General features: G+C 38.7%; 1 protein-coding gene across 1 annotated transcript; it reads right to left on the bottom strand.

Moving 5' to 3' along the window:
* Nucleotides 1-3,384: 3,384 nt before the first annotated feature.
* On the bottom strand, nt 3,385-13,987 carry LOC119233281 (phospholipase D1-like). Its single transcript, XM_037495530.2, has 4 exons — nt 13,820-13,987; nt 12,978-13,096; nt 11,327-11,440; nt 3,385-3,618 (listed from the first exon to the last, which is right to left on the bottom strand). The coding sequence occupies exons 2-4, from the start codon at nt 13,065-13,067 to the stop codon at nt 3,574-3,576; spliced, it is 249 nt and encodes an 82-aa protein (XP_037351427.1). The 5' UTR covers nt 13,068-13,096; nt 13,820-13,987; the 3' UTR covers nt 3,385-3,573.
* Nucleotides 13,988-15,062: the final 1,075 nt, after the last annotated feature.

Raw genomic sequence — 15,062 nt, 5'->3', positions numbered from 1 at the left:
TAGTTTTTGGTTGATTTTGATTTTCACTTTCTTATAGTTATTCATTTTCCTGGTCCCTTATTTAAGTTTTCTAGATTCCTGCTATGAGTGAGACCATCCGGTATTTTTCTTTTTCTTTTTGGCTTATTTCGCTGAGCATGATCCCTTCCAGCGCCATCCATGTTGCTGCAAATTGCATGTGTTTATCTTTTTTGAATGCTGAGTAATATTCCATGGTATATATGTACCACATCTTCTTGATCCAGTCATCTATTTTTGGGCATTTGGGCTGTTTCCAAAGCTTAGCTATTGTAAACAGTGCTGCAATAAACATAGGGGTGCAGGTGTTCTTTGGAATTGATGTTTCTGTGTCCTTTGGGTAAATACCTAGGAGTGGAATTGCTGGATCATATGGAAGCTCTATGTTTAGTAGGCCCAGAAATCTCCACACAGCTCTCCATAGTGGTTGGACCAGTTTGCACTCCCACCAACAGTGCAGGAGAGTTCCTTTTTCTCCACACCCTCGCCAACATTTGTTGTTGCTAGTTTTTTTAATATGTGCCATTCTCACTGGTGTAAGATGGTATCTCATAGTAGTTTTGATTTGCATTTCCCTGATGATAAGTGATGTTGAACATTTTTTCATATGCCTGTTGGCCATTCGTTATGCCCTACTTTTCAAACTTAAAAGATAACCCTGTCTTATCCACAGCCCAAGTCACTTACATACCGTCGACCCAAACTGAAATAAAGGAATCTATTCTTGAAGAACCACATTCAAACCTGCCTTAGTATTTACTCCAAGTTCTTTTGCTTTCAGGATTGCTTTTATTCCCTATTATTTGGTATATATCTTAATTTCCTTTTATTTCCCTAAGCCCTCAAGTCCAAACATGGAAGAAAGCCTGCTGAAACAAAAGCACTTTTCAGATGTCTCTTAAGCAGAAGCTGGCATCCACATAGAAGCTCACAAGTGGAAATGGGTTGGGAGAGAGGAAAGTACTCAGATTAGACTTTATCCTTTATCCTGGATTGAGCAGCAGTAGGCAAGCAGTATCAAGAAATGGACCTTGTCCAAAAATCTGCTGCCTATCCTCAAATTATTTCTTTAAATAACCACTTTTCTATAGTTGATTGTCATCCATTTGTATCACAGTGTGTAACTGTTTGAATAGGGTGATCTTTTTGCCTGAACAGCAGGGATAAGTTAGTTAAGGCTGAAAGAGAGTCTTTTACTCTTGAGAAGTTCTAGGTGGAAGAAAAAACTATAGTTGAGGACTCGGGGAAGTGAGAAAGAGAAAACAGGGGCCTCCCCAGTGGCGCAGCGGTTGAGCACTGGGTTGCAAAGCTGCCCGTGGCCTCTGCAGCACCGGTTCGATCCCCGGCTGCTCCCCGGCCACCGGAGGAGAGTCCCGCATGGCGCGCAGACCTCTCCTGCCGCCCGCTGCTCCCCTCAGCAGTGTACTTCTGTCCTTCTGCCTGCTCTGCTCCCCGCTCTGGCTCTGGTGAATTCTCTCACCCTCCCGCGCTTCTGACTGTACGTGCATGTATACATACATAAATAAATAAATAAATCTTAAAAAAAAAAAAAAGAAAGAGAAAACAGGAGATTTGGGGATGGGTTTGGGGCTATAGCAACAGAAGATGATTTCAAAAGGCAGCCTTGGTGATTGTGATCATCCCCGCTCGCAGCCTCTGTGCTCTTACTGTGACAACCTCAGGCACTGAGTAGGACTGCTTAGAATCCAGCCTTACCCCCAGCACTAACTCACTGTGTGCTGTTTTTTCCCACCACCATCCTTTATACCCCTTTGACTCTTTCTCCCTTCCCTTGCTCTCTTAACCTCAGAAATTGTGTTTCATTTATGCCCACTAATTTATCATTATTTTGCTTTGTCAGTTTATCTGCCATGATTCCTTGTCTTACTCAAAAACATGGAAATGTTCAATATTTGTCTTTATCTTTCTTTTTTATATAAAATCACAGAATTTTAATCCATATTCATCTCAAAGAATAAACAAACAAAATACCCCAGGGTTACCCACACTGGCTTTATGTCCAGAAAAGTCCTCTTATCAGAGCACATGGAGAAGTCCTATCCTCTCCAGGGGAGGGAAAGGTACATGTGGTTAAGCAGAGTGGGGTTCTTGGTAGGCTGTGTCTGAGTGGGGATTAAGAAAATTGTAAAGTCTATGCATAGTTGGTGATCTTCATTCCTCACTTCCATCACTCTCTGTCTTTATCTTTCTGATTTAATATAGTACACATAATTCCCTTGTGGTCCTTCCATTTTGCTGTAAATGGTGACATTTTGTCTTTCCGTATAGCTGATAGTAGTCCCTCATGTAGATATATCATATATTCTTAATCCAATCCTCTATCAGTGGGCACTTAGGTTGTTTTCATGTCTTAGCTATTGTAATTATAATATAAATATAATTTATAATATAAATATAATTATAAATATATGTAGAACATATAATTTTTTGAGTTGGTAGTTACCTGTTCTTTGGATAGGTGCCCAAAAGTGGGATTATTGAGTCATATGATATTTTCATTTTTAGTTTTTAAGGTAGTCCAGACCTTTTTCCATAATGACTACATCAGTTTACACTGCAACAAAGGATGTATTGGGGTTACTATTTCTTGACAAGCTCACCAGCACTTATGGTTGCTTTTTTTTAATATATGCCATTTTAACTGGTGCTATGCTTTTTTAAAAAAATCTTTATAAGGCTTAGTTTCCTCATCTGTAAAGAGGGTTGCAACATGTGTAATTTATAGGCATGGATAATAAATGAGAACCCAAAAAAGTTTAATACTGTGATGGGCACTCCCCATTAATAAGACTTAGCCAGCCAAGGGCACGGAACAAGCACAGAACTGTTACTGCATGAAGACCTGGTCATTAGAAATAAATTTAGTGGTATTATTTCACCCTTACCTATCTACTCTAATCTATCACAATATAACACATTTTGCTTTCCTTTGAAATTTAGATTGGTTTTTACTTTACATCCTTTGGGATGTCATTTGGACATTATTTCTTCAGTGTAAGAAAAAAATTTTCCAGCAGTACAATTTGGACATCATTCACATTTGCTCATAATTTTCCCCTTTTCTTTTTCTTTCTTTCTTTTTTTTGACTTTTTAATAGGCAAAGAGAACAAAGACATAACACCAGTGGAATTATTTCCCTCAAATTGGTAGGACTTTTCAGCAATGATTGCCTAAGGAATGATTTTTCTTCTCTAAGCTACACAATTAATTAATTTATTTTCAATAATGTGTTGTTTTATTGGGGAAGATGAAGAGGAGAGACACCATGGTTGGGAGAGTAAAATAAATTAAAAGAATACAAGTGCAGAAAGCAATCATGTACAGAGTGAATCACTGCAATAATTTTCTTAAGAGGATCCAACTTATGGAAGAAAAACTTTAATTGCTGTTGCAAAAACATCTGTATGGAGTAGAAATCAGTTTCAATAACATTTAATGTAGAGAATGTGCTCTAGAGAGTGGAGCTAACCAGATGTAAAACCCTGGCAGAAATTTAATAGAAGAGTCCCAGATGGTTAGGCTAAAGTCAATTCCTAATGAGGATGAAAGTCTTGTCTGTGGGGAATTTTGGATGATACCTGCAGAAAAAAATTATACTTAGATGAAACAATCTGAATTGTTTTCACAAGTGTAAAGTTTTGCATAATGAAAGGATTTTTTTTCTATATGTACTTCAGTTTCATAACAAGAGTAGCACAGGATCCCTAGAGAATAGATACATAGAGAATTCACACAAGATTTCTAACTTCTTGTTTCTAACTCCTAATGCATCTAATTCAATATGATTACATTCTCATTGCATCCAGTGCTTTCTGCACTATAAGGTGGTGGTTATAGGCAGCATGCCCTCTAGTATCAAAATCTAAAAAGCAGACACTTTCTTCTATGTGTGTTGTCTTTATGCAATTTTAAAAATCAACTCTGCTATTGTTGCTGCTTTCAGGCCAACTGACAAAACAGTTATAATAACTGAATGCAGGACTCTGTCAATCAAGATAATTAAGACCTTCTAGGGAGAAGAAAGTACTGTGTGACCTTTAAAACTCTGACAATAGGTTGGATGCAGCTTTTCCTGACTTGAAGACTTTTACAAGTTTCCTGATCAGGTCATCATAGGAGGTTTGAATTAAGTTTATTTCAAATTTAATAATATTCATACAAAAATATACAAAATATTTATATAGGATCATAAAAGATCTCAAATAGTGAAAGTAATTCTAAGAAAAAAAGAGTGAATGGAAGGCATCACATCAACTGACTTAAACTATACTTTAAAACTATATGGTATTGACATAAAAATAGACACATGCTGGAGGTGGGGGCTCCCTGGTGCCATAGGGGTTAATGCCTCAGTGCTATCAAGCTATCAGCCGCCACTGGGACCTGGCCTGATTTAGATCCCCAGGCTAGGGAGTTAACCCACATGGCGCAGCAGACCTCTCCTGTCTCATCCACTGCTCCCCTCAGCAGTGTAGTTCAGTAGATCTGCCAGTTCTGCTCCCCACTCTCTCTGGTTAATCTTCTTACCCCCTGCACCTCTGTTCTTATATGCATAAATAAATAAAAATAAATCTTTAAAATAATTAGATGCAAGGATCCATGGAACAGAGTTGAAAGTTCATAAACCCATGTGTATATCAATAGTTAATTCATGGTAAAGAAGTCACAACAACACAAAAAGAAAGGAAATCTTTTTAAAAAATGGTGGTGGAAACTGGAAAGTCACAAGAAAAACAATGAAGTTGGCCCACTTTTTAACTTAATGCACAACAATAAATTCAAGATAAATTCAAGTCAAGATAAAGACTTAGATGACCTTCAAAAAATTAAATATGTAGAAGACAACCATGGTGGTGAATTCCATGACATATGTGATAAAAATGTTTATGGGCACTTGGCTCCTACAGCAAGAGAAATAAAAGCAATCAGAAACAGTTTGGATTATCTCAAAAAAGCTTTTACAGAGATAAAGAAAATATAGGTAGATTAAAAAGATGTCATAACTAGGGCCTCTCTGGTGGCTCAAGGGGTTAAGACTCAACCTATGAAGCTATTTGCAGCCATGCAAGTTCAGTGCCAGGCCAGGGAGCTGCCTACATGGTTTAGCAGACCTCTCCTGACTCGTCCGCTGCTCCCCTCAGCAGTGTATTTCAGTCTATCTGCCTGTTTTGTTCCCCACCCTGTCTCTGGTGGGTCCTTTCACCTCCCCCCACACCTCTAGGCCTGTACCCCAGTTCTTGTATGCACGAATAAATTTTAAAAAAAAGATGTCATAATTAATGGGAGAAAATATTCATAACAGACAAGGAGTTAATATATAAAATACATCAATTCTAGTTAGCAATAAAAAGTAATTGATAAATGGGGAACATATCTGAACAGATAATTCACCAGAGGATATGGACAAGGCAAATAGTTACATGGAAAAATGTTCTTTAGGGATTTTGAGAATGGAGATGCTAGTCAAATCCAACATAAGATACCAACTTATACCCATGAAAATGGCATATATTAAAAAGATGTCATAAAACAAAAGCTGGGGAGAATGCAAAGAAAGAGGAACCCTAATGCATTGTTGGTGGGAATGTAAACTGATGCAACCACTTTGTAAAGTGATAGGATTTTACCTTAAAGAGCTAAAAAAGGAAATAGAGTGACCCAATAATCTAGCAAAGAACATGAACCATCAAATTAAAAAATTATATGCTCTATAATGTTTATTAAAGCATTGTTTGAAATAGTGAGGACATGGAAACAACTTAAGTGCTCACTGATAGAGGAGTGGATCAACAAGATGTGGCATATCCACATTCCAGAGTATTATTCAGCCAGAAAGAAAGGCAAAATGTTACCACTTCCTGCAAAATGGAAGGAGTTCAAGGGAACCATGTGTGGTTAAGCAAGTTAGAATGACAAAGAAAAATATTGGGTATTTACAGAGAAAATGATTTGACAAAGCAAAAACACTTATTAAAACTAGCAGACACATACTCTCCCCTGAGGTTAACAGGGAAGGGCAGGAGAAAGAGAAATCATCTCCTGAATGAATCAAGATGGCTCCTGCCTTGTCTTATATCCTTTTCAGGGATATAAGCCTGATGAGACCATTGTTTTCTAAAGATTTATTTATTTATGAAAACTGGGGTAAAGACCAGAGGTGCAGGGGGTGAGAGGATTCACCAGAGACAAGTAGGGAACAGAACAGGCAGACTGACGAAATACACTGCTGAGGGGAGCAGCGGGCACGACAGGAGAGGTCTGCTGCGCCATGTGGGACCCTAGCTGGCCAGCCAGGATCGAACTGATGCTGCAGAGGCTGGGGACAGTTTCACAGTGCTGTGCTCAACCGCCTGAGGCACCAGGAGAGGCCCTTCATCTTCTTTTTTTTTTTTGCTATAATTTTGTACTAACTTTTAAAAAAAGGGTTAGTAAATTTTAATTTTCCTGGCTGAAAAAAATACTTTTTGAGAAAAATCTGAATAAGTGTGTTCGAAAGAGGCAGATACAGTTCAATTTCTATAAATCCAATTTCCCCATTTAAGAGAAAAGCTCTAGTTAATGGCTAATGTCTCTGGCTATACTATGAAACATCAGCTGCCTAACTTAAGAAAAAGGTTTATTTCCATGTAGTGATCGCTTATGGCATCGCTTTGGCATCAGGCATTTTCTTTTACTTTACTAGACATGTCTTGGTTATGTATCTGAAGTGCTAATGAAAGCATTTACAATCTAGTTAATCATTTTTGGGAGAACACAAGTTGTTTATATACTCTGTGTATAAGCAGTTTCAGAACCAAGTTTCCTCCAACCCCTTTCTCCTGCTATGTTTTCACTGAGCTCTTGGCAGGCTTCTGAGAATGCCCAGCACTAAGGGAAACACCCAAGATTATTTTACAAGAGTCAGTGGAAGCTGCTGAAGTTAGCTCTCAGGTCTAGATGACATTTTTAGCAGCAGAACTTCATGCTGGTGGGGGAGCACCTTTCATGCCTGCCACAGCACTGGGCACCTTGTGGGCTGCGTCACCCTTTTGCTACAGCTGTGCATCATGGCAGGCATGGAATTACCACCCGTAGGTGCCCATGGGTGACTGGACCCAATATTATTTTTTTTTAAAGATTTACTTATACAAGAACTGAGGTACAGGTCAGAGGTGCAGGAGGGTGAGAGAATTCACCAGAGATAGTAGGGAGCAGAACAGGCACATGGACAGAAGACACTGCTGAGGGGAGCAGCGGGCGAGGCAGGAGAGGTCTGCTGCACTATGTGGGTTTCTCCCAGGCCGGCTGGGAATCGAACCCATGCTGAAGAGGTTGTGGACAGGTTCTCAGCGCAGCACTCAACCTGCTGTGCCACCGGGGAGGCCCATTGTATTAAAAATTAAATAGCTGTATTCCCTTCTACAGATAAAAGAATATGAATTGTATCCATTACTTATTTCGTCAAATGCTCTTTCTTTCCCTTTCAATAAATATATAGTATAAAGATTTTGGATGGAGAGCTAGCTTAGTGACAGAGAAATGTCAACTTCTTTGTTATAAACTTATAAAAAACACTAAAGAACGCGGAATGCTTGTAGCTAATAATTCAAACTAGTGCAATTTCCTGAGTGCTTGGCATGGGTTGGCTTATTTAACCATCATATATGAGACAGGTACTACTATGATCCTTGCTTATAGATGAAGGAAATGCATGCAGAGAGGTGAAACAATTTCTCCAAGGTTACACAACTAATATGTAGCAAAGCTGGAAATTGAACACAAAGTTGGGCCCTAAAATCTGCCTCTTCTGTTAACTACATTATACTCTTCTGTTAACTACATTATACTACTCCTTTATAATTCATTAAACTTGTTGTCTCTATATTAAATAATGAACAATAAACTATGTTAAAAACAATAAACCTAAGGATGAATATTAATAAATTCTTCAACCAAGAGTGTGTAACAGCCATTTGGCTATTGCTATGCAACAGCGAAGAAAGTGAAAGTTTTAAAAAAATATGACCCTAAATGATCTAGTGATAAAAGGAGGTGTCTCTCTTCCTGCCCCACCAAGATAAGCATTCCTATTTCTTTTATTTACCCTCCTTGTTTAACAACCTTGTCCTGTTTGACAACCTTTCATCTTACATTCTAAGGAAAAGAAAGAACATTCCTAAGAAGATAATAACACCAGATGTCAAATCAAGCTGCCCCCCACCTGAATCTCCCTAGAAATCTCCAGATGCCTGCATCTAAAAGACAGGCTGACCCTCAACCATCAACCCTTTTTACTCCTTTGTATAAATATCCCTGGCCTCTGCCAAAGAGCAGGATGGTAGTCTTTCAGACACGAGTCTGCTGCCCTCCTCATCTGTCGACAAATGAAACCACTTTCCTTTTCCTCAAACTCTGAGGGAAACCGAGACCAGTGTTTGACAACTTAAGCTCCAAAAATTAAGTAGACCACACACAGCCAAGTGTCTATCTCCTGCTCCCTTCTGGATTCTCTGGAATAGCAGGGATTGGATTAGATTATTGCTTCCACCAGCTAAGCATGCTATGTTCATGGTTAGAAAACAACCATGTCTAGAACAAGATAAACAATGTTTAGAGCCAGCAAGTAATGTGAAGTGAAACAATATTGTGCTCAGAATGTAACCCAAAAGGAGAAACGGATCAGGGAACTATGTCAGTTTCTGGTCATCTCAAACTTTCCTGTCTTCAAAATGATACCCTGCTGGGTTGGACCCATTATCTTCACAACTGGAGTTATTTTGGTAGTTCTGAAAATTATCTGTGGACAACCAGGAGGGATCCAGGTTCTATGAGGTCTAACACTTTTAAATTTGCAGTGGAAAAGAGTTTTCTTTAAGAAAAAGAATACTGATTTGCAAATACAAAATTAGTACATGTTAAGTTACTGTGACAGCCTCTGTACTTGTTGCTTTGCCTTCATTCTCTTTCTAGTCTAGTAAGTTCTTCATATGTAAAAAATTTCAGTCCCAAAGCGTGTGGGGAATGAAACAGAAACAGATGTGCAACAAAATGAGAGCTCCTCAGTCAATGAAGCTTGGGAAATGCTTGCAGCATCACATTCATTCATGGTACACACCAGAATAAAAAAGGCACTTAAAAAGTTCTGTATTTTAAAAAAATCTGCAAAAACTTATTTGTCCATGGAAATCATTTTAGTGGAATAGCTATTAGCAGGTAAACCGCAGGTGGGAAGCTCTGATTTAGTTAATCTTCATAAAAAATTCATATATCAAGCTTTTCCTCGAATGCAAGATAAAGTTCCAAAGGCCACTAATGTCTCTAGGATCAGTTTGAAATTAAGCAAGTGAACACACCGGGGCACACCTTCTGCATCTAAACTTCATCAATCATCAATTAAGAGCAGATGACTTGCTACCATTGGTTCTCCCATCTTTTGGCAGGCAGGCTGTTCCTTAGGACATTCAGTCCTGTCCTTCTCGTTATTCAAACCCTCATGGCGTGTGGCCCACACTTTCATACTGGCATTTAGTCCTAGACCATTCCTTGCACTGTTAACTGAATTCTTTTAATATTGCAGTTTTCTCTCTTCCAGCTAATTAAGTTCCCAGAGGCAGAGAACTCCTTTTCAGTGGCCCCCTCAGCATCTAAGTGTGTGCTGGTAACTTCACTGTGCAAACAAATGGCACTTAACAGATGTTGACTGAATAAATAATTCATGAAGGAGTGCATCTTGGTAAATTTCCTTTTAAATTAGTTGGTTTTGCAGATTTCTGAGTCCAGACTTCCTGGGCCCAATAGGGATAAAGCCATGAGACTATCAGAGGACATCAGTGATCTGGTCCCACTCTTAACACAGCATCTACTAATGCAGAGAAAATGCCTCTCGAGAGGCATTTCGTATTTCGTGCAGTGGTTATGCAAAGTATCTATCACACTAGGGCAGCAGGATGGAATATGCAAAACAAGGTTTTACCAAAAGGCATCAGAAGACACACACACACACACACACACACACACACACACACACACACACACACATATATATATGCATATGCAACCTGGGATAAAAGATCCTTTGCTGATCATAAATACACACAATTCCCTACAAAGCATTTCCAACAGATGCTTAATGAACATTTGCTAACTTTGATAAGATGATCACTGAATCAATTTAATGCCATCTCAAATCTTAAATTCTCTCTCTCTCTTTTTAATATCAAGGTTCCTATTTTATCTTACAGCACGGGTAATTTTCCCTTCCAAGTAGAATACAATTAAATAGGTTCATAAAATATTCATTAACTTATATAGGAATGCATATCTATCTGTGCCTCTAAGTTTAAATTAGTTGTCTCCTTTAGCCTGGGATGATTAAGTGTTTCCTACAGGGATTTCTCTCAAATGGTTTATCTTTTTGATTGTTCTATTATTGATTTGTGGTCTGGAATATCTTTTTATTTCTTATATACACATACCTCTACTTGCCCATAGTACAAAGCACCTGATTTAGGCATTTCATTTATATGAACTTATTCACTAGACTCCATGTCCAAATGATATAAAGCCTGATTTGTGATTGCAGTAGCAGAATGCTGGATCTCTGTTTAAGCAATGCTTTTGATCCTGACAGTGATAACTTTGAATCAAGGGCAATGGTGAAGGTGGTTATCCTAGTTCTGTCACTGTATGACCTCAAGATATTTGAGCTGGAATTGGTAGAGGGAGCAGATTGAGTAACAATGAACTAGATTAGGATTTCATGCTCCACCTTTGTCAATAACAAGCAAGTTACTGGAAAGTCTCATAACTCCAGAGGGTCTGAATTTTCTGATTTGTAATTTCAAAGGGTTGGACTGGATATGGTAAAATTCTCTGACTGTATTAAGCAAATTCTTTATTCTACTGAAAGAGCCTCTAAAAGGCATTTGGTTAACTAGAAACAAAAATTAGATTGAATTATAACTAGTTTCCTAGATGCTAAGTTTCAGCCACCTGTCTGGTGCTTAACCAGTATCAGTTCTAGGCTTATTGGGTATCACTTGCTAGGGTCACTTGAGAGGGAATACAGGACAAGCCTCTTCTTGACTGGCATTTCTTTAAGTACATGAATTTATTATGTTTATTAAGAAATTTTAGAAAGAGTGAATTGAATACATTTTAAATAGGAAATATAATACAACATTTTAAAAGGTTGATTCAGATTTGTTCTGGAGTTGTTTTACTGACAAGGCCAGTATGAATGGCACTTAGTGCAACAAGAGTAATTTCACCCAGTGAAACTTTGAGAAAAAGAACAATCAAACTTACCTGTACGTTAGCATGGACAGACCCAGGTACTTGGTATTTCAATTCGTGGGCTGTTGCTTGAGATTTTGGAAGGAGAAAAGGATAAGAAAGGGACCGATATTTTGATTTCATAATCTAAAATAAAGAAAAACAGTAAAAGAAGATTCAAATGAAAAAAAAGTTTCATTCTTCCCTATTTTGTGATTATTAAAAAAAATCCAGGTTTATTCATTTGAAAGAGAAAAACAATAATGTCAGAGGCTGTGAATTATTTATTTTTGTTTTCTAGTTCCTACATTTCCTTCTTTTCTCTTTTTCAGTGACCATGTAGTTCCTTATATTTGTAAAGAATGTTTTAAAAAATCTTTGGTCTTAGAGGTATATAACTGCAAATATGAGAATAGTGTTTGTAAACTGTTTTTTTTTTTTACTATTTTGTAGATATCTTGCTATAGCAATATAGCACTATATACCATTTTTAATAATTTCATGGCAATATGCTATGGAACAGTCATGATTTAATAACATCCTACTAATGAACATTTCCACTCTCTCTTTGTTTGAATTACTAGAAACAATATCAAAATACATTATCTTATTTATTATTGCTTCTTAAGCTTAAACATCTGAAATAGATGTTCTGAGTCAAGAGTTGGATGCTTTTTCAAAGGCCTTTTTTTCCAAGGGAAGTAACAATGCACTATAGCATTATATAATTTTCAAGAGTGCACCACTGAAAATCAATATATATATAATACATTCATTTCACCATAAAAAAGTCTAGTCCTCTCCTTTATTACACCATTGTCCTTTTAGTCCCGATTTAAAAAGCTTCTTGATGTCCAAGGAGCAGAATAAGCACTAAAAATCCCAAACCCAAACTCAAGTACTAGAAATGTTTTTTTTTTCTTTGTCAGGCCAGTAGGCTACAAATAATACTGCTTTATTTATTAATTCATCCCTCTTAAATTATTGTTAAAAATATACCCATTAATTCCAAGAGCTCCCACTAAATTTGTATAATGTTATATAGGCAAACAATTAGATCAGACACTGTTGTTGATAAAGCTGAATCTTTTTTCACAAATTGTTGGGGAGATTACTGCCTCACCACTATTTAAAGAAAACAATGTATGATAGTTACTTAACTTAGAAAGTTAGGTCAAGTTCTTACAAGTAATGAAGGCAAACTAAAGAAGACACAATCTGGTGGGGAAAAAATGGCCCCATCCTTGTCATATAACTCACTTCGCCTGCAACCCCCTCAGAAGCCTATGCTAACAGGAATGCCATGTAGGCTAGGGCTGAAGGGCTTTAAAGTCCCAACTCTCTCATCTCACCTAAGCAAGACTCTCCATCGGAAACGCCACAACCTTCTACAGGACTATGGGTCCAGGCCAAACACACCTAATCAACACTTAGTGTAGCAGATATTAAAAGGAGTTAGAATTATAGGTCCTGATGGTGGCGTTCAACCTTTGTGCTCTAAATTGTCAGTGGTGTAATTTTGTCTTTTGTCCAGAGGCCCCGGCATTCTTAACCAAGCACCCAACTGTGGATGGTGGCACAGCTGGGACTCTGGCAGCCCCTTCTTGCCAACCCTCTAGGTTTCTCCTCCACCAGGCCTGTCTCTCATCAAGTGGACTGAATCACAACAAAACCATTCACATACCTTCGTGAAATTCCAGCGTTGAATGAAGTGACGCGCCACGTCACGAGCCGCCTTCCCATGGACTGCAGAGGCAATGTCGTGCCAGGGCATCCGGGGAGTGGTGTACCTGTCAATGAAATCTGCCCAGGTGCAGCAGGCAAGCACTGTCACTGACTTGTGTGCCAGGACAGCAGTCATCTAGCCCCAGTCTCGTCCAATGATGTTACGTAAAAGGAAATGGTTAATGGCCACCATGTGTACCTTTTTGGTTCAGGTGGAACAATTCCTTTATAACTAACAGAAGCACACATCTCACATTAAGGAACACAGTTTCCCGTGCACCTTCCACAAATATGTTTCATTCACTTAGTAACAGGTAATCATTAGACAAGATGGACATGAGTTAGAACAATTATCCAATGTTGTTTACTTGATATTACATTTTTCTTTTGCATCCTGGTGAAACAATACCAGGTTACCTATGCTGGGCCGTCTCTATGTCTTCTTAGACATATAAGCAAAATGATCATCTGAAAATGTGTTATTCTAATGTGGGAAGATGAAGGTGATAACCAGAAAAAGATGATTAAAGGAAGGATATCATCTCATAGAAAATAATAAACTATGACCCCACCCCCACCAAATATGCCTGCAGGAGACCTGGAAGTTTCAGACAAGTCAGTTCTGCCTTATGTTCCTTTTTTAAAATATATCTACAAGGGAAAGTCCCAAGTCATAGTCTCCAAAGATTTACCAAATATTCAGAACAAATCAAAGGAAATGACAGATCATGAACATGTGTATTTCTTGAGATGCTGACAAGGGACAAATTATAAGTAGCTACTCACTACCATGGTACTCACCAGCAAAAGGTTTATCAAGTTGAACCCAATCTTTGAAGACAAAATTGCAGTAGTCCTTTCCATGCCAGAACCTGGTCTCCCCGTGCAGCTCTCCTACACCTGTCTGTAAACTGCGGACGGAGCTGGTGTCTGTGAACACAGTGAAACCTGCTCAGACATAATGGGCCATGTGGCCCCCAAGTGGGGGCTCAATTCTCATTTACTAAACAGCTGAAAACTTCTCAACTTTTCCTTTTAAGATTCCTAAATAGGGCAGCATGTGTCCAGTCCATGGGGTTGTGGGTTGAAAAGGTTTCACAACCCTTACAAGTTTCGTCTCAGCAGGGATTTGGGTTTACAATCAGGTTCATCATTAGACAATGAAGACAATCATTTACAATCAGGTTCATCATTAGACACTTTCTGGTGAGGAGGGGGCAGAAAAAAAAGTTTGACTTTCTAGATCACTGAAAGAAATGGACCACAGGGCAAACTGTGAACAATGGACTCACTAGGAGGAGTTAGGAGAGAGCAGTAAAGCCAGGTCAGAGAAACATGAATGCAGGGACCCTGCAGAAGTCATGCCTTTGCCTTTCCTCAACTGATACAGTGCATACATAATACACAATTCTTGCCTTTGGTGACTCAAAAAGCAAGATCTTCAGATTTGCAGACAGCCCACATTTCAGCCCTGAAATTGAAAGGCTAAGGGACACTAAGCTTCACTTTCTGGGTCAGAAATTCTTTACAATTGAAAGGAAGAATTTGGTCTAGATGAAAATGTAAGGTCTTTTTGTCTCTGATATCCTATATTCCTAAAATCATAAATGACATCCATTAGAAAAAAGTCACACTACCAGGCAGTAATCTAAGACCACTACATGCAAAAGCAGCAATCTACTGCACCATATTACAAAGACCTTTGCCAGGACTGTTTTAATTAAGTGTAAATACTTTGACTTATATAGTCTGTACTTTTATGAGATGTGTTGACCATAAAGAAAATTAAGCAGGGCCTCCCCTGGTGGCGCAGTGGTTGAGTGCTGGGCTGCGAAGCTGCCCACAGACTCTGCAGTGCCAGTTCAATCCCCGGCCACCAGGTGAAGGTCCCACATGGCGCGCAGACCTCTCCTGCCGCCCACTGCTCCCCTCAGCAGTGTACTTCATCAGTTTACCTGCTCTGTTCCCCCCTCTGGCTCTGGTAAATTCTCTCACCCTCCCGTGCTTCTGACTGTACCCAGTGCTTGAATGAATAAATAAATAA

This window comes from Talpa occidentalis, unplaced genomic scaffold, assembly GCF_014898055.3.
Source record: "Talpa occidentalis isolate TD23 unplaced genomic scaffold, MPIMG_talOcc4v2.1 talOcc4.706, whole genome shotgun sequence".
Lineage (NCBI taxonomy): Eukaryota > Metazoa > Chordata > Mammalia > Eulipotyphla > Talpidae > Talpa > Talpa occidentalis.
Note: the sequence above shows the minus strand (reverse complement) of the source record. Positions and strands in the feature narration are given on the sequence as shown.